This window comes from Pan troglodytes, chromosome 6 (genome assembly GCF_028858775.2).
Source record: "Pan troglodytes isolate AG18354 chromosome 6, NHGRI_mPanTro3-v2.0_pri, whole genome shotgun sequence".
Taxonomy (NCBI): Eukaryota; Metazoa; Chordata; class Mammalia; order Primates; family Hominidae; genus Pan; species Pan troglodytes.
This window is the reverse complement of record NC_072404.2, coordinates 101,345,019-101,370,059: the sequence shown is the minus strand read 5'-3', so window position 1 is coordinate 101,370,059 and position 25,041 is coordinate 101,345,019. Positions and strand designations below refer to the sequence as shown.

Here is a 25,041-nt window from a genome sequence, read left to right as displayed (position 1 = left end):
CTATTTTCACCCTGCCAGTCTCAAACTACCAGACTCAAGCTATCCTCTTGCCTCAGCCTCTTGAAGTGCTGGGATTACAGGCATAAGCCACCATGCCCAACTTGCTGACATTCTTAATGGACTTAAGTTATAATATTTTGATGTGGTTTGCACCATAATTTTCTCTCAGGCTGATTACAAAAACATCTGTCTTATTAAAGTGATTTCAGGCTAGCTATCATAAAGTTAAAAAAAGAGTCTGTGTTATATTAACCCTGTTAATGAAATCCTACTTTTAAACAGGGTTGTTTATGCAATGTATAAAGACAAAAATTATGAGTGATATTATCATTTACTTTTCTGTTTGATTTTTTAAGAGACAGGGACTCCCAATGTTGCCCAGGCTGGACTTGAACTCGTGGGCTCAAGTGATCCTCCCACCTCAGCCTCCTGAATAACTAGAACTACAGGTGCATGCCACTGTGTCCCACTAAGTTACCATTTTAAAACCCCCTTCTTTAGGCCAGGCACAATAGCTCACGCCTGTAATCCTAGCACTTTGGGAGGCCAAGGAGAGTCCAGGAATCTGAGGTGACACCCTGTCTCTACAAAAAATTAGCTGGGTGTGGTAGTGCATGCCTGTAGTCCCAGTTACTCACAAGGCTGAGGTGGGAGGATCGCTTGAGCCCAGGAAGCAGAGGATGCAGTGGGCCGAGATTGCACCACTACACTCCAGCCTGGGCAACAGAGCAAGACCCTGTATGGAAAAAAAAAAAAAAAAAAAAGAAGAAGAAGAAGAAAAGAAAAGAAAAAAGTTAAAAAAAAATTTTAAAAACCCTATCTTTAAAGACTACTATTATTGACATTTCCTGTTTTTGTTTTTGTGAGTAGCAAATCAAAAGCCACAGAAAATAAACATACCTGCTGCAGTCCTTCAGTCCCATAGGTAACCCTCATTTCTTCCAGCTCTCTGTTTAGCTCTTCAATCTCATGCTGCTTCCCAGCCAACTCACTTTCCATCATCTCTAGGTGAGTCGGACTGTCTTGTGCTCCTTGTTCAGAATAAGAATCATCAACACCAAATTCTTCTTCCTAAATCAATCCAAGATTTTAAAGAATTCAGTATTAGCAATATTCCTTAAGGAGAGAGATTCAAATATTCAAATACTGAAATCCATAGCAAGGTCCATTTTAAAACATCACTCACCACCTGGAAGATTATGGTATGGCAACCTACTTCGTTAACATGATATTTACCTCAAGAACATAAACAGGTTATCCGCAAATTCTGTCACAATTGAGTTTTTTTTTTTTTTTTTTTTTGACAGAGTCTTGCTCTGTCACCCAGGTTGGAGTGCAGTGGCGCAATCTCAGCTCACTGCAACCTCCGCCTCCCGGGTTCAAGCAATTCTCTTGTCTCAGCCTCCCAAGTAGCTGGGACTACAGGCGGCTGCCACCACGCCCGGCTAATTTTTGTACTTATAGTAGAGATGGGGTTTCACCTTGTTGGTCAGGCTGGTCTCGAACTCCTTATCTCAGGTGATCCACCTGCCTTGGCCTCCCAAAGTGCTGGGATTACAGACGTAAGCCACCACGCCTGGCCTACAATTGAGTTTTATAATAAATGGTAGATAACTTTGTTTTAGTAAACATTAAAATTAATTTGAAATCACACACAGAAAGAAGTACATGCAGGAAAAAGTTTTGTTAGTAAGCCAGATGATTTTAAATAGTATCCAACATTAGTATCACAAGTAGTTTTAAATACTGTACCCTTAATAAATTTGTAGGCTTTCCTGTTCTCATCACAAAACTGCAACCATTTACCTGTATAAAAACAATTTCCTGATATATTATGATCTTAGACATAATTTTATTTAGCTAACAATATTTCTGTTAACTGTATTCATGTGTATGTCTTTTATTCCTAGGGAAAATGCATCATTGGCGAAAACAGATACAGAGATTAATTTAAAATATCTAAGAGACATAATGACCATTTCAAATGCCAATCATTCCTCACAAATCTGAGTGCTTACAATGCAAAAGACACATATATACATTTTCACTTAAGTGAATTAAAGTTCTAAGTGCAGTTTCTGTTTGCTCTTCAGAAGTATAAACCTCAATAAAATCTCTTCTATGAAAGGCTTCCTTAAAATGGTTCAAATAATTATTTATTAAGCCCTATTCATTTTCAAGTAAAACAATTTAGGCCGGGTGTGGTGGCTCACGCCTGTAATCCCAGCACTTTGGGAGGCTGAGGCGGGCAGATCATGAGCTCAGGAGATCGAGACCATCCTGGCTAACACGGTGAAACCCCGTCTCTACTAAAAATACAAAAAATTAGCCGGGTGTGGTGGCGGGTGCCTGTAGTCCCAGCTACTTGGGAGGCTGAGGCAGGAGAATGGCGTGAACCCAGGAGGCGGAACTTGCAGTGAGCTGAGATTGAGCCACTGCACTACAGCCTGGGCGACAGAGCAAGACTCTGTCTCAAAAAAAAAAAAAAAAAAAAAAAGAGTTCTTCCCATTTGGCTGGTTTCCAGCTACAAGGGAGGCTGAGGCAGGAGGACTGCTTGAGCCCAGGAGTTTGAGGATATAGTGCACAACTGGCACACCTATTAATTGCCACCACACTCCACTGTGGGCAACATACTGAGAACCATGTCTCTAAAAAATTTTTTTTAATTAAAAGATTATTAATATCAAGTCATTTGCAATAACTTTCAAATTAAATACTTCTAAATTGCAATTAGCTTTCCTTGATCCTGAAATGAAGCATTCTGATGTGTCCTCTAAAATATTTTACTGTAGCCTATCAGTGTAACGAAATGGATGTTTATGAATACAGTAGTCTTCCTTAATCCACAGGGGATATGTTCCAAGACTCCCAGTGGATGCCTGAAATCATAAATAGCATTGAACCCTATATACACTATGTTTTTTTGATCTGATAAGGTAGACAGCTACTAAATGAACATGAGATGGACAGAGTATATGGTGTAGATCCACTGTATGTTCAAAGGGATGATCCACATCTTGGGTGGGATGAATGGGATGGAGCAAGATTTCACCATGCTACCCAGAACAAGGCACAATTTAAAATTTATGAATTGTTTATTTCTGGAATTTTCCATTTAATATTTTCAGATAATGGTTGACTACAGAAAGTAAAAACAGGGATGGGGGACTACTGCTTCTTCAAATATGATATAAAGCAATGAATATTCCTTTAAGGAGTGATTATGTCAGTATTACATGAATCAGTTATCAGTTATCAGTTTGTAATAACTGTCAGTATTACATGAATCAGTTATCAGTTACCATTTTATAATAATTATGTTTATAGTTTCATCTAGTACTTTATTTAGCCACTGCTGTTTAATTTTTCTCTAATTCAGATAAGCAAATGTTATACTTGAACTCATATGTATTGAATTCTTAAAATACCATTAACACATGACTGTTTCAAAACATATTTATGTTATAATAAATGTAAAACTTATCAATATTAATAAATCTGAAAAGTTTAACATCATACAAATTGGCTATAAAAGATTATTCACCAGAACTAAACTAAAACACACTATATTCCAAAGTTAGAACAGGAACACTTAACAGAATATCAGGATCATTAATAGTTAACAACAAATTATTGTTTTTAAATTTAGATAATTATTTTATTGATAACTAAAGGGTAGAGTATTTATCTCCTCTTCTAACATCAGTCTTCTAACACTAAGTAAACCTTCATATGAAAGTAAATAAATGACTTGAAACATGAAGATTAGATTAACAGACTCCTTCAACTGAAAAAAGCTCAACTTCTCTCAATGTCCTTTTTTATTGTGGCATTTGTTGAAGTTATTTAACCTACAGACTATGTTAATATATTCTTTCTGCATTCACAGAAAAATTTACTCTATCTGTACAGATAACTTAAAGATCTGGGAAAGTACAAGTGAGGTACATTTTAAATTTTAAAATGTTTTATAGAGGTATCACACCATAACAACATTGCTATTCAGAAAGAATCAGAGGAAAGGTAACTTTCACTATGTGACTATAAAATGGCCTTCACATAAAAACTCATCCTTGTGGTGAACATTAGGTTGATGAAACATAAAAGAACAACTCATCCTTATTTATGATTAATACCTTATTCTTGTACTTAATTTGGAAATATATAAATTAAAAACATTAATATTGAATATTTTCATAAAAAATAAAAATCTGATGGCTCATAAAAGTTCATGAAAATTATAAGAGTTCAATGTGCCTAAATGACTTATGGAGTTGCAGTCAAGTAATTAACGAGGTTAAAATAAATGTCATAAACCATACAAGCACTTGGTTAAAAAGTATTCAATAATCAGATGAAATCTATAATAAGAGTGAATACCCTATTACTATCATTTCATCTTTCTATACATGGCAAAGTATATTTATCTACTTGTCTTGACTCTATATTGCCTGTATTCCCAACTTCGTCCAAATAACCCTGCTCAAAGGGTATCAAAAACAATTCATGTAAATATGGTATTCTGGACATGAAATGTCCCTTCATTAATGATTGAAGATGACTGCATATAATTTAATTTGTAAGAAGAGTATTTTTCATTTAGTCCGATTTCTCTAGTGTACATAATAGGATACATATTTCTACAAAAGAGATCTTGGAATAATATTTGACTAATTCTAAGATGGAACCAATTTTCCAACCCAATGAGTGTACTAGTCACAGAAGTCAAGAACATTAAACCCACAATATACCTAAATAAATACAATTTACAAACTAAGTTCTAATCAAATATTATCAGAACCTGAAATCCTTCTGAGCACAATTTATTAAGGGAATCATCATCACTCATTTCATATAAATGTAGTGTAAAGAAAAGTGTATTTCTAGTGATGAGCAATTTAAAAAACCACACTTTGCTGAACGTCTAATGTATGCCAAACACATATTAAACATTCTCAAGCTTATTTTGTGAACTACTTTGTGAGGTATGCAAATATATCAGGTAGATATCATCGTCCCCCATTTTATAGTTTAAATAACTGTATTTCACCTAATGTAAATGACTAGTTGATGGGTGCAACAAACCAACATGGCACATGTATACCTATGTAACAAACCTGAATGTTGTGCACATGTACCCTAGAACTTAAAGTATAATAATAATAAAAAAACAAACTGTATTTCAGAGTTTAAGTGATGTGCCCAGGTTCACATAGTTCAAAGGTGATGAAGTATGTAAACAGGACTTTCTGGCTCCAAAGTCCCCCTGCTCTTTTCTTACATCTTATCGCCCTATTTACCAGAAAAATGATAGTCATATTTAGGTAAAATACAAGATAATTATGTGATCTATGATTAAAACTACTTGATTTCAAAATTTTAGAATACTCAAATACAATCTAGATCTGCCAAGATTATTAAACTTTGCAAATATGGCATTGCAGTGAAGTTATAATGTTACATATTGCCCAGAAATCTCTCTCTCTCTTTCTCTTTTTGAGACAAGGTCTCACTCTGTCACACAGGCTGGAGTGCAGTGGTGTGATCATTAGGTCATTGCAAACTCAAACTCCTGGGTGCATGGGATCCTCCTACTTCAGCCTCTTGAGCAGCTGGAAGTACAGGCACACACTATCGCCTGGCTTTTTTTTTTTTTTTTTTTTTTTTTTGAGATGGGGTCTTGCTCTGTCACCAAGGCTGGAGTGCCAGTGGTGTGATCATACTCCTGGGCTCAAGTTTTTGGAAAGATACTTATTCTTACAGTATGACGTATCTTGTGATGATACTGTTTCCTGTTAATGTTGGTCAAAAAAACTAAATTGATGAGCTATCTTACCGTGTGGAATAAACAGTGACTTAGAAGATTACATTGAAAAATGTAACCTCAGCCTCCCAAGTAGCTGGGACTACATGTGCCCGCCACTATGCCTTGCTAATTTTATTTTATTATTTTAATTTGTAGAGATGATGTCTCCCTATGTAGCCAAGGCTGGTCTCGAACTCCTGAGCTCCAGTGATCTTCCCACCTTGGCCTCCCAAAGTGCAGAGATTACAGGTGTGAGCTACTATGCCCAGCCAATAAATCTCATTTTTTAGGTGTGTTATTGGGAGATAATTCCATAAAAGTTCCAATATAAAAACTATTACAGTATGAGTTTATTTCTCGGGTTATAAATTTGGTCCACTGATGATTTTTCTGCCTCCTGAATAGGTGGATATGGCTTAGAAGTCTCCTGTAATTCTAGTTGAGTCAAGCCAGTCTAATATCATTAAATGGAGGAATTCAAGCCTCAAAACTAGCCTAGAGCATCACAGATCCAACTAGTATCCATCTTAGCAATTTTGATGACACATATCAAACATTTCACCAAATATCAACTTTACTTCTATGTTTTCTCTAGACATAGTGAATCTATAAATTTCTCAAAGTATAATCCGTTGTGAATCCATACATAACACACAAAATATTACTAGGGTTATAATTCAAACCAGGTCAAATCTGTCAAAAATTATTTCATAATTATCTTTTTTCTTCTTTTTTTTTTTTCGAGATGGAATTTCACCCTTGTTGCCCAGGCTGGAGTGCAATGGCACTATCTCGGCTCACTGTAACCTCCACCTCCCAGATTCAAACAATTTTCCTGCCTCAGCCTCCCAAGTAGCTGGGATTACAGGCATACGCCACCATGTTCAGGTAATTTTTGTTATTTTTAGTAGACATAGGGTTTCAGCATGTTGGTCAAACTGGTCTCCAACTCCTAAACTCAGGTGATCCGCCCACTTTGGCCTCCCAAAGTGCTGGGATTACAGGCATGAATGAGCCACCATGCCTGGCTCATAATTATCTTTTTTCAATGTAATCTTCTAAGTCACTGTTTATTCCACACGGTAAGATAGCTCATCAATTTAGTTTTTTTGACCAACATTAACAAGAAACTGTATCATCACAAGATATGTCATACTGTAAGAATAAGTATCTTTCCAAAAACTTGTTTGGAAAAAAGTATGCATATGTATATATTTTTTCATATATAATTATTCATGTATATAACTATAAATATATGTAACTATATATGTATATATATGAAATTACAAACATGTATGTAAAATATATTTCTCACCATGAGCTATGGTCAACAAGTATGATAAATACTGTTCTAAGTTTTATCGGTAGTACTTATACTTAAATACTATTTGTACCTTACCTTAAAACATATATTTACTAGGCATCTCAGATAAATAGGTTCAATACATTTTTTGGAACCTGATAATCTCCACCAGTTTTTTAATTTAAAAAATTTAGCTGAAGCCTGTCTTATTATAACAAGAATTTCCCATACTATTAATTAACATTTTCCTACAGAAAACCTGAAAATCACCATCTTTTGACCTCTTTAGCTTCTCAAATCAATATTTAAAATTAAAATTTGTGAGGATCCGCTCCAAGAAGGCCAAATAGGAACAGCTCCGGTCTGCAGCTCCCAGCGTGATCGACACAGAAGACGGGTGATTTCTGCATTTCCAACTGAGGTACCTGGTTCATCTCATTGGGACTGGTCGGACAGTGGGTGCAGCCCATGGAGGGTGAGCCAAAGCAGGGCGGGGCATTGCCTCACCCAGGAAGAGTAAGGGGTTGGAGGATTTCCCTTTCCTAGCCAAGAGAAGCTGTGACAGACTGTACCTGGAAAAACGGGACACTCCTGCCCAATACTGCACTTTTCCAATGGTCTCAGAAACTGGCAGACCAGGAGATTCTCTCCCGTGCCTGGCTCAGCAGGTCCCATTTCTTTCATCTAGAGGAAGTGGATGAATTCCTGGACACATACACCCTCCCAAGACTAAACCAGGTAGAATCTCTGAATAGACCAATAACAGGCTCTGAAATTGAGGCAATAATTAATAGACTACCAACCAAAAAAAGTCCAGGACCAGACAGATTCAAAGCCAAATTCTACCAGAGGTACAAAGAGGAGCTGGTATCATTCCTCCTGAAACTATTCCAATCAATAGAAAAAGGGGGAATTGGCTGGGCGAGGTGGCTCATGCCTGCAATCCCAGCACTTTGGGAGGCCGAGGTGGGGAGATCAAGAGGTTAGGAGTTCGAGACCAGCTTGAACAGTATGGTGAAACCCCATCTCTAATAAAAATACGAAAAATTAGCCAGATATGGTGGCACGCGCCTGTAGTCCCAGGTACTCAGCAGGCTGAGGCAGGAGAATTGTGTGAACCCGGCAGGCGAGGGTTGCAGTGAGCTGAGATCATGCCACTGCACTCCAGCCTGGGCGAAAGAGTGAGACTCCGCCACAGAAAAAAGAAAAGGGGTGGGGGAATCCTCCCTAACTTAAATGAGGCCAGCATCATCCTGATACCAAAGCCTGGCAGAGACACAACAAAAAAGAATTTTAGACCAATATCCCTGATTAACATGAATGCAAAAATCCTCAATAAAATACTGGCAAACCAAATACAGCAGCACATCAAAAAGCTTATCCACAGTGATCAAGTCAGCTTCATCACTAGGCTGCAAGGCTGGTTCAAAACACACAAATCAATAAACATAATCCATCACATAAACAGAACCAAAGACAAAAACCACATGATTATCTCAATAGATGCAGAAAAGGCCTTGGACAAAATTCCACAGCCTTTCATGCTAAAAACTCTCAATAAACTAGGTATTGATGGGAGGTATCTCAAAATAATAAGAGCTATTTATGACAAACCCACAGCCAATATCATACTGAATGGGCAAAAACTGGAAGCATTCCCTTTGAAAACTGACACAAGACAAGGATGCCCTCTGTCACCACTCCTATTCAACACAGTCTTGGAAGTTCTGGCCAGGGCAATCAGACAAGAGAAAGAAATAAAGAGTATTCGATTAGGAAAAGAGGAAGTCAAATTGTCCCTGTTTGCAGATGACATGATTGTATATTTAGAAAACCCATTGTCTCAGCCCAAAATCTCCTTAAGCAAAGTCTCAGGATACAAAATCAATGTGCAAAAATCACAAGCATTCCTATACACCATTAACAGACAAACAGAGAGCCAAATTATGAGTGAATTCCCATTCACAATTCCTACAAAGAGAACAAAATACCTAGGAATCCAACTTACAAGGGATGTGAAGGACCTCTTCAAGGAGAACTACAAACCACTGCTCAACGAAATAAAAAAGGACACAAACAAATGGAAAAGCATTCCATGCTCATGGATAGGAATAATCAATATTGTGAAAATGGCCATACTGCCCAAGGTAATTTACAGATTCAATGCCATCCCCATCAAGCTACCAATGACTTTCTTCACAGAACTGGAAAAAAACGACTTTAAAGTTTATATGGAGCCAAAAAAGAGCCCACATTGCCAAGACAATCCTAAGCAAAAGGAACAAAGCTGGGGGCATCACACTACCTGACTACAAACTATACAACAAGGCTACAGTAACCAAAATAGCATGGTACTGGTACCAAAACAGAGATATAGACCAATGGAACAGAACACAGGCCTCAGAAATAACACTACACATCTCCAACCATTTGATCTTTGACAAACCTGACAAAAACAAGAAATGGCGAAAGGATTCCCTATTTAATACATGGCGCTGGGAAAACTGGCTAGCCATATGCAGAAAACTGAAACTGGACTCCTTCCTTACACCTTATACAAAAATTAATTCAAGATGGATTGAAGACTTAAAAGTTAGACATAAAACCATAAAAACCCTAGAAGAAAACCTAGGCAATAACCTTTAGGTCAGGCATGGGCAAGGACTTCATGACTAAAACACCAAAAGCAATAGCAACAAAAGCCAAAATAGACAAATGGGATGTAATTAAACTAAAGAGCTTCTGCACAGCAAAAGAAACTACCATCAGAGTGAAAAGGCAACCTACAGAATGGGAGAAAATTTTTGCAATCTACTTATCTGACAAAGGGCTAATATCCAGAATCTATAAAGAACTTAAACAAATTTACAAGAAAAAAACCCCAACAAAAAGTGAGCAAATGATATGAACAGACACTTCTCAAAAGAAGACATTCATGCAGCCAACAGACACATGAAAAAATGCTCATCATCACTGGTCATCAGAGAAATGCAAATGAAAACCACAATGAGATACTATCTCACAAAAGTTAGAATGGCGATCATTTAAAAGTCAGGAAACAACAGATGCTGGAGAGGATGTGGAGAAATAAGAACGCTTTTACACTGTTTGTGGGACTGTAAACTAGTTCAACCATTGTGGAAGACAGTTGGTGAAACCCCATCTCTAACAAAAATACAAAAATACATGCGCCACCATGTTCAGATAACTTTTGTTATTTTTAGTAGATATTTTAGAAGCAATTCCTCAAGGATCTAGAACTAGAAATACCATTTGACCCAGTGATCCCATTACTGGGTATATACCCAAAGGATTATAAATCATGCTACTATAAAGACACATGCACACCTATGTTTATTGCGGCCCTATTCACAATAGCAAAAACTTGGAATCAACCCAAATGTCCATCAATGATAGACTGGATTAAGAAAATGTGGCACATATACACCATGGAATACTATGCAGCCATAGAAAAGGATGAGTTCATGTCCTTTGCAGGGACATGGATGAAGCTGGAAACCATCATTCTGAGCAAACTATCACAAGGATAGAAAACCAAACACCACATGTTCTCACTCATAGGTGGGAACTGAACAGTGAGAACACTTGGACACAGGGCAGGGAACATCACACATGGGGGCCTGTCGTGGGGTGGCGGGCAGGAGGAGGGATAGCATTAGGAGGTATACCAAATGAAATGACGAGTTAATGGGTGCAGCAAACCAACATGGCACATGTATACCTACGTAGCAAACCTGCATGTTGTGCACATGTACCCTAGAACTTAAAGTACAATAATAATAATAAAAGAAAGAAAAAAAAAGCAAACAACCCCATCAAAAAACAGGCAAAGGATATGAACAGACACTTCTCAAAAGCAGACATTTATGAAGCCAACAGACACATGAAAAAATGATCAACACTGGTCATCAGAGAAATGCAAATCAAAACCACAATGAGATACCATCTCATACCAGTTAGAATGGCAATCATTAAAAAGTCAGGAGACAACAGATGCTGGAGAGGATGTGGAGAAATAGGAATGCTTTTACACTGTTGGTGGGAGTGTAAATTAGTTCAACCATTGTGGAAGACAGTGTGACAATTCCTCAAGGATCTAGAACTAGAAATACCATCTGACCCAGCGATCCCATTACTGGGTATATACCCAAAGGATTATAAATCATGCTACTATAAAGACATATGCACACGTATGTTTATCGTGGCACTATTCACAACAGCAAAGACTTGGAACCAACCCAAATGTCCATCAATGATAGACTGGATAAAGAAAATGTGGCACATACATACCATGGAATACTATGCAGCCATAAAAAAGGATGAGTTCATGTCCTCTGCAGGGACATGGATGAAGCTGGAAACCATCATTCTGAGCAAACTATCACAATGACAGAAAACCAAACACTGCAAGTTCTCACTCATAGGTGGGAATTGAACATTGAGAACACTTGGACACAGGGCAGGGAACATCACACATGGGGGCCTGTCGAGGGGTGGGGCGCTGGGGGAGGGATAGCATTAGGAGATATACCTAATGTAAATGACGAGTTGATGGGTGCAGCAAACCAGCATGGCACATGTATACCTATGTAACAAACCTGCACGTTGTGCACAGGTACCCTAGAACTTAAAGTATAATACATACATACATACATACATACATACATACATACATACGTAAAATAATACTTAGAATGACAAATTAAATTAAAATTTGCTCTATTATCTCAATGTGAGAAAACAGCTATACAAATTGTAACCAAATTTCATGGGCATATATGGGAGGGTCTGACCTATAGCCACTAGCATATTAAAAAATATTCACTTTAGTGTAAAGAGAAAAATGCACTTCATGGAACTCTGGGGTGCCCCCAGAGATATAGGCAGTTTAAGCACCAAAGCATTTATGACTTTCAGTCAAGAAATACAAGCTATAGCCAGGTGCGGTGGCTTACACCTGTAATCCCAGCACTTCGGGAGGCAGAGGTGGGTAGATCACGAGGTCAGGAGTTCAAGACCAGCCTGGCCAAGATGGTGAAACCCCGTCTCTACTAAAAATACAAAAATTAGCCGGGTGTGGTGGCACATGCCTGTAGTCCCAGCTTGGGAAGCTGAGGCAGAGAATTGCTTAGATCCAGGAGGCAGAGGTTTCAGTGAGCCAACATTGCACCACTGCACTCCAGTCTGGGCGACAGAGTGAGACTCCATCTTGGTGGGAAAAAAAAAAAAAAAAAAAGAAATACAAGATATAAAAATTAGAGCATTATAAAGAAAAAAAAAGTTTTCAAATGCAATAATCCCTTGGTGTCTTCAAGTGAATTAGCTTTAGGAACTCCCCTAAGGATACTAAAATCACGGATGCCTAAGACCCTTAATGGCATAGTATTTGTATACAACCTGTGGACATCTGCCCATATACTTTAAATCATCTCTAAGATTACTATATACTTAGTTGTTATACTATATTTTTAAATGTTATATATTTTTTATTGTTGTACTGTTATTTTTTATTTTTTCGGAATATTTTCTATCTGTGGTTGGTCATATCCTCAAATGCAGAACCCAGGGATATGGAGGGCCAACTGTATGTGCCCCAAATTTAATGTCACAAAAGCAGACTCTGAATTTTAAGCAGTGATTTTAAATCAAGATACTTCCCATAGAGGCAACTTTAGCCTAAATCAGGCACCAGTGTGTTTATTTAATGTTGGCTAATTATTTTCCTGGCCAGATTACTAGTAAGTATATTCCAACTTTTAAGCACATTAACTTCTAAAGTAGCAGTTTTTATTGCTATTAGCAATCTAAAACAGTAATACGTTCATTTAAGAACATGGAGTTTTTTTTTCCTATTAGAAACCTACAATAAATTGAGACTTACTGAATACACTGAGTTGCTAAACCATTCAGAGTACAGAATAGTTTATAGTCTCCTCAAATTCTGGAGTAAAGAAATGACAATCACATCTAAAAGAATAAGAAAAAGATAACAAAATGACATATACTTTTACCAACACACGAAGAGGGTATTTCCTAAAGTGGCCAATACCTTTATCACCTAAAGTAAAAACTACTATTGAAACATTAATTTCAATAAACAAGTTCATATGATTAACTAGAATTCAAGCATTTATAAAAAAGCATTACTCGAAATGAAATATCCTATTCAAAGTCTCAAAAAAATTTTGATATTTTTACTGTGCTAAATATGGATGCCTTGTAACAGTCACATGTCTAAGAAACCCAATATCAAATACTTTCCAGAAACAAAACAGAGACCAAGCTATTTAACCAGACTTAAGACCTTAGCTAATAATCTGAAAAAAAAAAAAAGAAGTCAGTAATACATAATCCTCAGGTTCTAGTCACTTAACATTATATTTATAAAAATAAAATAGAAGCATGAGTGACAAGAAATCAAGTAGCAACAATCAATGATTTCAATAATAATATAAATATACATTTATGATATTAGAAATCAATATAATTTAGTCTTACCTCTGAACTGCAGTCATCTGCTGTGGTTGAAATTTCACTTTCCAGCTAAAACAAAAATAAAACCCAAATATAATTATGACTTTTTTTGTGCTAAATATCATACTTTACTAAACCATTACTATTGGTAACATATGATAGAAAAGTCACATAAAATACCACTAAAAAACTAGTAAAAATTATTCAAATCTTTAAAATTTTCATTTAATTATAAATAACAATGGCAAAATAATGCAACCAAAATGTACCAGTAGGCATTTTTCTAAATATAAAAGTATCAAGAGGTACTTTCATACAGGGTCTTATATACATATCATTTGTAAGCCAAAAGCATGAAGTAAGACACCATTCCTCCAATCCTCATACAGTAGCCCCCTCTTTATCCACAGTATTGCTTCCTATAATTTCAGTTACCCATGGTTAACTGTGGTTAGAAAATATTAAAATGGAAAATTCCAAAAATAAACAATTCATAAGTTTTAAATTGTGCACTGTTCTAAGTGGCATGATGAAATCTTACTCTGTCCCATCCAGGACATGAATCGTCCCTTTGTACACCATATCCACACAGTATATGCTACCTGCCCAACAGTTACTTGGTAGCCACCTCCATTATCAGATGCACTATCATACAGTATGGCAGTATGCAGTATTGCAGTGCTTGTGTTCAAGTAATGGCCCCAAAGCACAAGAGTACAGTGCCTAATTTATCAATTAAACTTTATCATAAGTATATGAGTATAGGAAAAAACACAGTATATACAGAGTTCAGTACTATCTGTGGTTTCAGGTCTCCACTGGGGGTGTTGGACTATACTCTTGATATGGTTTGGCTGAGTTCCCCCATCCAAATCTCATCTTGAATTGTAGCTCCCATAATTCCCATGTGTTTTGGGAGAGACCTGGTGGGAGATAAGTAAATCATGAGAGCAGTTTCCCCCATACTGTTCTTGTGGTAGTAAGTCTCACGAGATATGATGGTTTTATAAGGGGTTTTCCTTTTCCCTTGGCTCTCATTTTTCTCATGTCTGCTGCCATGTAAGATGTGCCTTCTGCCTTCCACCATGATTGTGAGGCCTCGCCAGCCACGTGGAACTGTGAGTCCATTAAACCTATTTTTCTTTATAAATGACCTAGTCTCCGGTATGTCTGTATCAGCAGCATGAAAATGGAATGATACAACTCTCCACAAATAAGGAGGAACTACCGTACCTCTTTAAAATGAAACAAAGTCCTAAAATGCTACTGTTAGAAAAGTTCGGCCAGGTGTGGTGGCTCATGCCTGTAATCCCAGCACTTTGGGAGGCTGAGGTGGGTGGACCATTTAAGGTCAGGAGTTCGAGACCAGCCTAGCCAAAATGGTGAACTCTCGTCTTTACTAAAAAAAAAAAAAAAAAAAAAAAAAAAAAATACAAAAACTAGCCAGGCAGTAGTGGTGCATGCCTGTAATCCCAGCTACCTGAGAGGCTGAGGCAGGAGAACTGCTTGAGCCTGGAAGGGAGAGCTTGTGGTGAACCAAGATCGTGCCATTGCACTCTGGTCTGGGTGACAGAGTGAGACCCTGTCTTTAAAAAATAATAATAATTAAAATAAATCAATAAAAAAGAAAAGTTCAATTTCTCTGAAAGAAAAATCATATCATCATGATGCTAAAAAAAGTAATAACTAAAGAAAAAATAACCACTTTTGTTATAACACCTTTACAGTTTACAAAAGCACTTTTAAAGTCATTCTTGTTTCACTATCACATCCCTGGATTTGGGTATGAAGTGAGTAGCTTTTTCAAGCTTCCCTAAAAGAAGTAGTAGAAAGAGTCAAGGAACAAATCCAAATGTTCTGACTCCAAAAGTACTATTCTCACTGTTGACCCTCTCCAGAGAGTTTCACCCTTTCATTCAACAAATATTAACTGTTACTGTCTCCTTTCTCATCTACACCTATGGAAATTCTATTCAACATTCAAGTCTAAGTTCTAAAACTACCTTCTCCATGAAGTAGTAACTGAGGCCAAGAACAAAAATAAACTTGCCTGTAATCTAAAATGCTATTAACAGTGGTTCCTAACTCATAAGATTCTCTCTTTTTTTTTTTTTTTTTTGAGACAGAGTCTCACTCTGTTGCCCAGGCTGGAGTGCAGCGGTATCATCTTGGCTCACTGCAACCTCCGCCTCCCAGGTTCAAGCAATTCTCCTGCCTCAGCCTCCCGAGTAGCTAGGATTACAGTCACGCACCAACATGCCCAGTTAATTTTTGTATTTTTAGTAGAGACAAGGTTTCACCATGTTGCCCAGGCTGGTCTTGAACTCCTAACTTCTAGCGATCTGCCCACCTCAGCCTCCCAAAATGCTGGGATTACAGGCGTGAGCCACTGCACCCAGCTGAGATTATTTTTTAAATCTGAAATACTTTCATGATACAATCCCTCATATTCATTAAGTGCATATTGTGTACTAGAAACGGTAGTACTGAGAATTAAATGGTGAATAAGACAGTTGTTGCATTCAAAATGCTAAAACTATAGAATAGAGAACCCAAATATTGGTTTGTTATATTAAAAAATAAATAATACACCTTTGAGCCAAATCAAGCAGTAGAGTTGCCACACTGCATTATTTTTAAAATTCCAGTTTTAATAAAACAAAAATTACAAGATGTACAAAAAAAGGAAAGGATAGTCTATGCACAAGAAAAACAATGGTCAATAGAAACTGTCCCTGAGGAACACAGATATTGTACTTAACAGACAAAGTTATTTTTGGTTTTGTCTTGGTTTTTTCTTTTTTTGAGACGGAGTCTCGCTCTGTCGCCCAGGCTGGAGTGCAGTGACGTGATCTCGGCTCACTGCAAGCTCCGCCTCCTGGGTTCATGCCATTCTCCTGCCTCAGCCTCCCGAGTAGCTGGGACTACAGGAACCCGCCACCATGCCCCGCTAATTTTTTGTATTTTTAGTACAGACAGGGTTTCACCGTGTTAGCCAGGATGGTCTCGATCTCCTGACCTCGTGATCTGCCCGCCTTGGCCTCCCAAAGTGCTGGGATTACAGGCGTGAGCCACCGCGCCCGGCCCTTGTGTTGTTTTTTGAGACAGGATCTCACTCTGTCACCCTGGCTGGAGTGCACTGGTGTGATCACAGCTTGCTGCAGCCTCCACCTCCTGGGCTCAAGCGATTCTCCCACCTTAGCCTCTGGAGTAGCTGGGACCACAGGTGTGTACAACCATGCCCGGCTAATTTTTTTTACTTTTTGTAAAGACAGAATCTCCCTTTGTTGCCCAGGCTGGTCTCGAACTCTTCGGCTCAAGTAATCCCCTTGCCTCTGCCTCCCAAAGTGCTGGGATTAGATATGAGCCACCATGCCTGGCCAACAAAGATTCTGACTCAGCTATTTTAAATACAGTCAAATAACTAAAGGAAATAAAATCTAAAAACAAAACAAAACAAAATTTAAATTGTAAGAACAACACCTCACCAAATGAAGAATATCAATAAAACGAAGAAATTATAAAATAATCAAATAAAAATTCTGGAATTGAAAAGGAAAATAAATGAAAAGCCACTGGAAGGACTCAGTAGTAGATCTAAGTAGGAAGAAGAGAGAATCAGCAAACTTCAAGATAGATGAATTGCAATTATCCACTCTGAAGAACAGAAAGATGACTATATGTTAGACCATTTAAATACCCAAAATATTTTAAAAGGCTGAATTTATATAATGTAAAATGTGTGCTGTAACATCTTTTGTCCCTAGTGATGGTTTTTGTATTAAAGTCATTGCAAATAGACACAAAAAAAGCATTTAACAAAACTCAACACTCAGGTTGGGAGCAGTGAGTGGCTCATGCCTGTAATCCTAGCACTTTGGGAGGCTAAGGCAGGCAGATCACTTGAATCCAGGAGTTCAAGACAAGCCTGGGCAACATGGCAAAACTCCGTCTCTACAAAAAAATACACAAATTAGCTAGGTGTGGTGGCATGGGCCTGTAGTCCCAGCTACTTGTCGGGCTGAGGTGGGAGGATCACTGAAGCCTGGGAGGTTGAGGCTGCAGTGAGCCATGATTGCACCACTGCATGCCATCCTGGACAAGAGTGAGATCCTGTCTCAAAAAACAATAAAATAAATGGATGGGCATGGTGGCTAATGCCCGTAGTCCCAGCACTTTGGGAGGCTGAGGTGGACGTATCACTTGGGGTCAGGAGTTCGAGACCACCCTGGCCAACATGGTGAAACCCCATCTCTACTAAAAATACAAAAATTAGTTGGGCGTGATGGCTCACAATCCCAACTACTCAGGAGGCTGAGGCAGGAGAATCACTCGAACCTGGGAGGTGGAGGCTGCAGTGAGCTGAGATCACCCCACTGCACTCCAGCAGTGGAGTGCAAAGTCAAAGCGAGACTTTGTCTCAAAAAAAAAACAAAACAAACAAACAAAAAAAAACAAACCAATAAAATAAAAAATAAAAACAAAACAAAAAAACCTCAACATTTCTTTATAATGAAAACACTTAATGAACCAGGAATAAAAGGGAACCTCCTCAATCTGATAAAGGATAGCTACAAAAACAAAACAAAACAAAACAAAAACAGCTAATATAAAACTCAATGTTTAAAAAAAAACCTGAATGCTTTCCCCTTATTAGGAGAAATAATACAAGGATGTCTGCTTTCAACACTTCTTTTCAACATTGTCTTATATCTTCCAGCTATGGCAATTAGAAAAAAGAAAAAAGAACATCGACATTGGAAAGGAAGAAGTTGAACATTTCTAGTTTAGTTGCAGATAATATGGTCTTGCATACAGGAAAAATCGAAGGAATTCACCAAAACAAAACAAAACAAAACAAAAAACCTATTAGAACTTACAGATGAGTTAGTTCTGCAAGGGTACAGGAGACAAGATCAATATACAAATTTAGTTGTATTTGTATACATGGATAATTAATAATCAGAAAATAAAGTTAAGAATACAATTATATTTAGAATAGCAGTAAAATGCTTAGAAATAAAATAGCAATAAAATGCTTGGTGGCCAGGCATAGTGGTTCATGCCTGTAAATAAAACTTTACAGGCATAAGCACTTTGGGAGCCAGAGCGGGAGGATCACTTAAGTCTTGGAATTCGAGACTAGCCTGGACACAAAGTGAGACCACATTTCTACAAAAAACTGAAATAAAATAAAATAACAAAAACAAGGCCAAGCACGGTGGCTCATGCCTGTACTCCTAGGACTTTGGGAGGCCAAGGTGGGTGGATCTCCTGAGCTCAGGAGTTTGAGACCAGCCTGGGCAACATGGCAAAATCCCATCTCTACCAAAAATACAAAACATTAACCAGGTGTGGTAGCATGCACCTGTGGTCCCAGCTACTCAGGAGGCTGAGGTGGGAGGATGGCTTGGGCCTGGGTGACAGAGGTTGCAGTGAGCCAAGATCATGCCACTGCACTCCAGTCTTGGTGACAGAGTGAGAACCCATCTCAAAAAGTAAATAAATGAAAATTAAAATAAAAATAAAATGCTTGAGAGTATATTTAACAAAACAAATGTGAGATGTTTACACTGAAAACAAGGTAACATTAAAAAAATTAAAAACCTAAATAAATAAAAAATCCTGTGTTCATAGGTTGAAAACTTAATATTGTTAAGATGACAAAACTCCCCAAATTCATCTACAGATTCAATGCAATCCCTGTCAAAATCCTTGGTGTTTTTAATGCAGAAACAGAAAAACCTGACCCTAAAATTGATACGGAAATGCAAGGCAACAGCCAAAACAATCCCAAAAGAGAAGAAAGTTGGAAGACTCACACTTACTGATTTCAAAAGTTGTTATAAAGCTACATTAATCAAGACTTGGGGGCATAGTAGCAAAGGCTAAACATACAGATCTACAGAATATAATTGAGGGGATAAATATAAACCCTCACCTTTATGTTCATTGACAGTTCATTGGGAAAAGAATAGTCTTTTCAACAAATGGTATTGGTACAACTGGATAGCCACAAACAAAAAAAAATGAAGTTGGACATCTATCTCTCATACTAGCAAAGGTCTAATCATAGCACACTGCATATCTTTAAGTCTGCCTTCTCCACTAGAATAATTTTCCTAAAGGGCAGAGATAGTCATATCCATCTTTGTAACTCTGGTGCTCAATCTTTGGTGTACTGCAGTTGTTCAACATATATTAAATTAAACTCACAAAACTCCCTCTCTGAGATGATCAAATATTTTAGTTATGACTGTTTAGTTACCATACTACTAAAACTTTCAAGAGGACATAAAAATCATGATCAAATTGCGCACAGTTGCTAATGACTGTTGTTATTACGACTACTTTCCATCGAGAACCATAATGATTAAAAATCTGGGAGAATACTTACTTCCACAGAGAAGCCCTGCTCATGACTGGTTATTTCTCCACTATGTAGAGTTCTCATTATTGTAGATTCAGGAGTCACAGTTGATTCTACTCTCTGAGAACTATTTATGTACATTTCATCACACTGTGATTGATCAATATTCAAATCATGGTGTGCTGACACATCATGTTTACTGCTTGACGTTTTTCTCTTTTTTTTCTGCTTCTTGGAAGGATTCTGCCCATCCGACTGAGCTTTTCTTTGTCGAAACTGGGCAAGCTAAGAAAAAAGAAAATTACCGTTATTGTCAAAGATAATTTTTCTTTATTGCCACCAAGAAAAAAGCAGCTTTGGGAGTCTCTCTTTTAAAGATCAAACTATCACTAAATAAAAATGATAAAATAAAGAACAATTATTACAGTCTTTAATGTAACTATTGGAATGCAAAGAAACATTTCTGAATAAACCTACTGAAATACTGAGGGGTAAGAACTGAAAATATCATGTCTAAATAAAAGAAAATAAGCCCAGAATTAGGCAGAATAAGGGAAATCAGGCACTGTCATTCACTGCTTAGTGAGAATATAATCTCACCAAGATTTTGTTTTATTTTTTGAGACAGGGTCTTACTCTGTCATCCAGGCTGGAGTGCAGTAGCGCCATCACAGCTCACCTCAACTTTCTGGGCTCCACAGATCCTCCCACTTCAGCCCCCAAGTAGCTGGGACTACAGGAACATGTCATCACACCTGGCTAATTTAATTCTTGTATTTTTTTGTACAGACAGGTTTTTGCCACGTTGCCCAGGCTGGTCTTCAACTCCTGGGCTCAAGCAATCCGCCTGCCTCAGCCTCCCCAAAATACTGGGATTACAGACGTGAGCCAGTGTGCTGGCCAAGCTCTGGATTTTAGATTATATGAAAACACACACATACACACATGCACACACAGAGCACTAAATGAATTTGCTTTCTGGAATTTCTGTGTCTTCTATTACTATATACTAAAAAGATTTAGTTCATGCAAAAAGATTTAGCTATATAAAGTGGTCACTGCAGCCTTATTCATAATGGGAAAAAAAACTGGAAATAACTTAAATATCAAACAGCAGTGCTTTCCAGCCCTTAATCGTTTACATATCATCATCAGGATTTTTGTCCTATCCTAGAGCCACCTTTATGTATCATTTACTTAACATGTTTTAACCAATGTAGTTTTCTTATTTAAATTTATTTTAAGAACAGAGGCTTCCATTAGGTCGGTACAAAAACTGCAATTGCTTTTGCACCAACCTAATAGCTCCAAAATGGTGGCACAGAAGCAAGCTGCCTTCGCTTCCCCTAACAGAAAACCAAAAGCAAATATACAGAGCTTAGATTATTACTGGCGATATCCCAGAACTCAAATATGAGGAAGAAACAGTATTCAAGACCATGGAGAAGTGAAAAAACTCTGAGCAGAAGTTAAAAGAATTAGACTTTGATTTTCATGATTCCCATTCTCCTAATCTGCCCATCACCAAACATGGAAAATATTCCCCTGACTCACGGTTTCTACACTGGAAAAAGTGAAATCAAGGTGGACAACCAGCTTCTCCATCAACTTGGGCTCCTTGACAGGAGATCTGTCCCTGGCTCAACCAGGGACAACCAGGAAGTACTGGGAATATCTGAAGGGAGAAATATTCCTAACAGCCAGAGACAAAGCGGGAAGGCAAGACTACCATTCCTAGCCCTGAAAAACCCTGCTTTGTAACTTGGCCAAAGGAGACGCCAAATCAGACTGGCTGTTCAGCAGCATCACACTGTAAGAGGTTCATGCCACAGGTCCTCTGGGCACGAGCCCCTAGCCAGACTAGGGGCCTTTGGGACCTTACCGATCAAGGATGGATAACACTGATTGTTTACTAGAACTGAAGCAAACTGGGGCTACAGACATCATATACATTATATTATGTAGTACTGAAACAGAGGCAGTGACATAGTGCAAAAAAAAAAAAAAAAAAAAAAAAGAGAGGCAAAACATAAAAGACTCTATGAGCAAACATATCCAGTAAAAGCTAAAACAAGCCAGACAGAGAAGACTAGAATAAATAACAAAATCTTCACTTTAAGAAATAGATGTAGGCCGGGCACGGTGGCTCACACCTGTAATCCCAGCACTTTGGGAGGCCGAGGTGGGAGGATCACGAGGTCAGGAGATCGAGACCATCCTGGCTGACACGGTGAAACCCTGTCTCTACTAAAAATACAAAAAAATTAGCCCGGCAGTGGTGGCAGGCGCCTGTAGTCCCAGCTATTCGGGAGGCTGAGGCAGGAGAATGGTGTGAACCCGGGAGGCAGAGCTTGCAGTGAGCCGAAATCGCGCCACTGCACTCCAGCCTGGGCAACAGAGCGAGACTCCGTCTCAAAAAAAACCAAAAAACAAAAAAACAAGAAATAGACGTATATCCACAAGAAACAACAGCAAATGGGAAACCTTGACTTAGTCAAATGGACAAAGCACAAAGAACCAGTGAATGACCCTAACAAGACAGAAATATGTGAACTCTGTGAACAAGAATTCAAAACAGCAGTTTAAAGGAAATTAGTGATCTCCATTACACAGAAAAACAATTCAGAAATGTATTAGAAAAATTTAACAAAGATTAAAATTTTTTTATCAATCAAAAAGAAATTTTGGAACTGAGAAAGATTTGCTGAACAGAAAGAATCATTAGAGGCTCTCAACAGGAGAATGGATCAAACAGAAAAAAGAATCAGTGAGCTCAAAGACGGGCTATTTAAAAATACACAGAGGAGAAAAGGAAAGAATGAAAAGGAACAAAGATCACCTAGAAGATACAGAAAATTACCTCGAAATATCAAATCTAAGAATTATCAGTGTTCAAAAGGGAGTTCTAGTCTTCACTGTCTGGCTTGTTTTTTACTGAATGTGTTCACTTAGAGAGTCTTTGCAATTTATGTATTGTTTTTGTATCTTTTTTTTGGTACCATGTCACCGCCTGTTTTTCAGCACTACATAATATAATGCCTAACTATAATGCAAGGGGGTAGAAATCTTATTCAAGAAATAATAAAAACTTTTTAAAACTTGAGAAAGAGATAAAATATCCAGGTATAGGAACGTTAGAGAACAAAGCAGATTTGACCCAAAAAAGATTACTCCAAAGCATGTAATAATCAAACTCTCAATGGTCAAGGACAAAGAGAGGATCCTAAAAGTGGCAAAAGAAAAGAAGCAAACAATGTATAAAAGAACTACAATTTGTCTGGCAACAGACTTCTCAACAGATACCATACAGGTCATACAGGAGGAAGAAACCATATAGGAGGATGTGGGACAACATGTTCAAAGTGCTGAAGGAAAAAAACAGCCACCCAAGGATACTGTATCCAGCAAAGCTATCCTTCAAATACAAAGAAGAGGAATAAAGTCTTCCACAGACAAACAAAAGCTGAGAGAATTCACTAACACAGACCTGTCTGACAAGAAAAGCTAAAGAGAGTTCTTCAATCTGAAAGAAAAAAACACTAATGTGAAAAAACAAAACATGTAAAGGTATACAACCCACTAGTAAAATTAAGTACGTGGACAAACCCACAATACTCTAATACTGTAATTGTGGTGTAGCGCCCACTCATAACTCTAGGATGAAGTCCAAAAGACAAACCTACCAAAAACATTAATAGCTACAGCATCCTATCAAGAAATAGGCAATATAAAAACATGTAAATTGAGACAAAATAAAGTCAAAATGTGGAGGGAATGGAGTTAGAGTATAGAGGGTTTTTTTTTCTTTTGTTTCCATTCTTTTATTTGTGATCTAAAGTAAGTTGTCATCTCATTAAAATAACTGCTTGAACCTATGTCTTTTTAAGTCTCATGGTATCCACAATGCCAAAAACTATAATAAATTCACTACAAATAAAAAATCAACAAATTCAAACATACTACCAGAAAAAAAATCACTTAACTTCAAAGAAAGACAGTAAGAAAGGAAGAAGAGAGGAATTACAAAACAACCAGAAAACAAGCAACAAAATAGCATTAGTAAGACCTCACTTATTAATAATAATACTCAAGGTAAATACACTCAATTCTTCAATTAAAATGGCGAGAGTGGCTGAATGAATACAGAAGTAAGACCCAACCATAAGCTGCCCACAAAAAACCCACTTCACCTATTAAGAATGCGCACAGACTGAAAGTGAAGGGGTGGAAAAGGATATTCCGTGCAACTGGACACCAAAAAAGAACAGGAGTAGCTATACTTATATCAGATAAAATAGGCTACCAGTCAAGACTATAAAAAGAGACAAAGAAGGTCATTATATAATGATAAAGGTGTCAATTTAGCAAGCGGATATAACTATTATAAATATCTATGCACCCAGCACCAGAGCCCCAAGTATAAAAAGCAAGTATTAATAGATCTAAAGGGAGAGATAGACAGCAATACAGTAATATAGGGAACTTAAATACCCCAATCCCAGTATTGGACAGATCATCCAAAGAGAAAATTAAAGAAAACATCAGAATTAAACTATACACTACGCCAAATAGGCCAAACTGACATCTACAGAACATTTCACCCAACTCCTGAAGAGTATTGTTTTCATCAGTATATGGAACATTCTCCAGAATAGACCATATATTAGGTCATAAAACAAGTCTCAACAAATTCAAAAGGTAGAAATCATATCAAGTATCGTTTCTGACCATAATGGAATAAAACTAAAAATCAGTCACAAGAAGTACCTCAGAAAACACAAACAAATAATAATTAAGTATGTTCCTGCTGGGCATGGTGGCTCATGTGTGTAATCCCAGCACTTTGAGTGGCTGAGGTGGGATGATTGCTTGAGCCCAGAAGTTCAAAACCAACCTGGGCAACAAGATTTCACTTTGTTGCCCAGGTTGGTCTCAAACCTACAAAAATTCAAAACATTGGCTAGGCATGGTGTCCCACGCCTGTGGTGCCAGCTACTTGAGAGGCTGAGGCAGGAGAATCGCTTGAGCCCAGGAGGTAGAGGCTACAATGAACCATGTTCACACCA

General features: G+C 37.7%; 1 protein-coding gene across 7 annotated transcripts in view; it reads right to left on the bottom strand.

Annotated features, from left to right (window-relative positions):
- The window catches only part of AKAP9 (A-kinase anchoring protein 9), a 166,758-nt gene that overhangs the window by 116,553 nt on the left and 25,164 nt on the right, over positions 1-25,041 (bottom strand). For 6 of the 7 annotated variants that reach the window (XM_016945118.4, XM_016945127.3, XM_016945128.3 and 3 more), the window contains exons 2-5: positions 20,003-20,260; positions 13,630-13,674; positions 1,753-1,806; positions 901-1,071 (exon numbers count right to left, since the gene is read on the bottom strand). In XM_016945118.4, coding sequence (XP_016800607.3) covers positions 901-1,071; positions 1,753-1,806; positions 13,630-13,674; positions 20,003-20,260 — 528 coding nt within the window. The remainder of the gene's footprint in view (positions 1-900; positions 1,072-1,752; positions 1,807-13,629; positions 13,675-20,002; positions 20,261-25,041) is intronic. The other variant, XM_016945121.4, reaches the window with a different exon arrangement.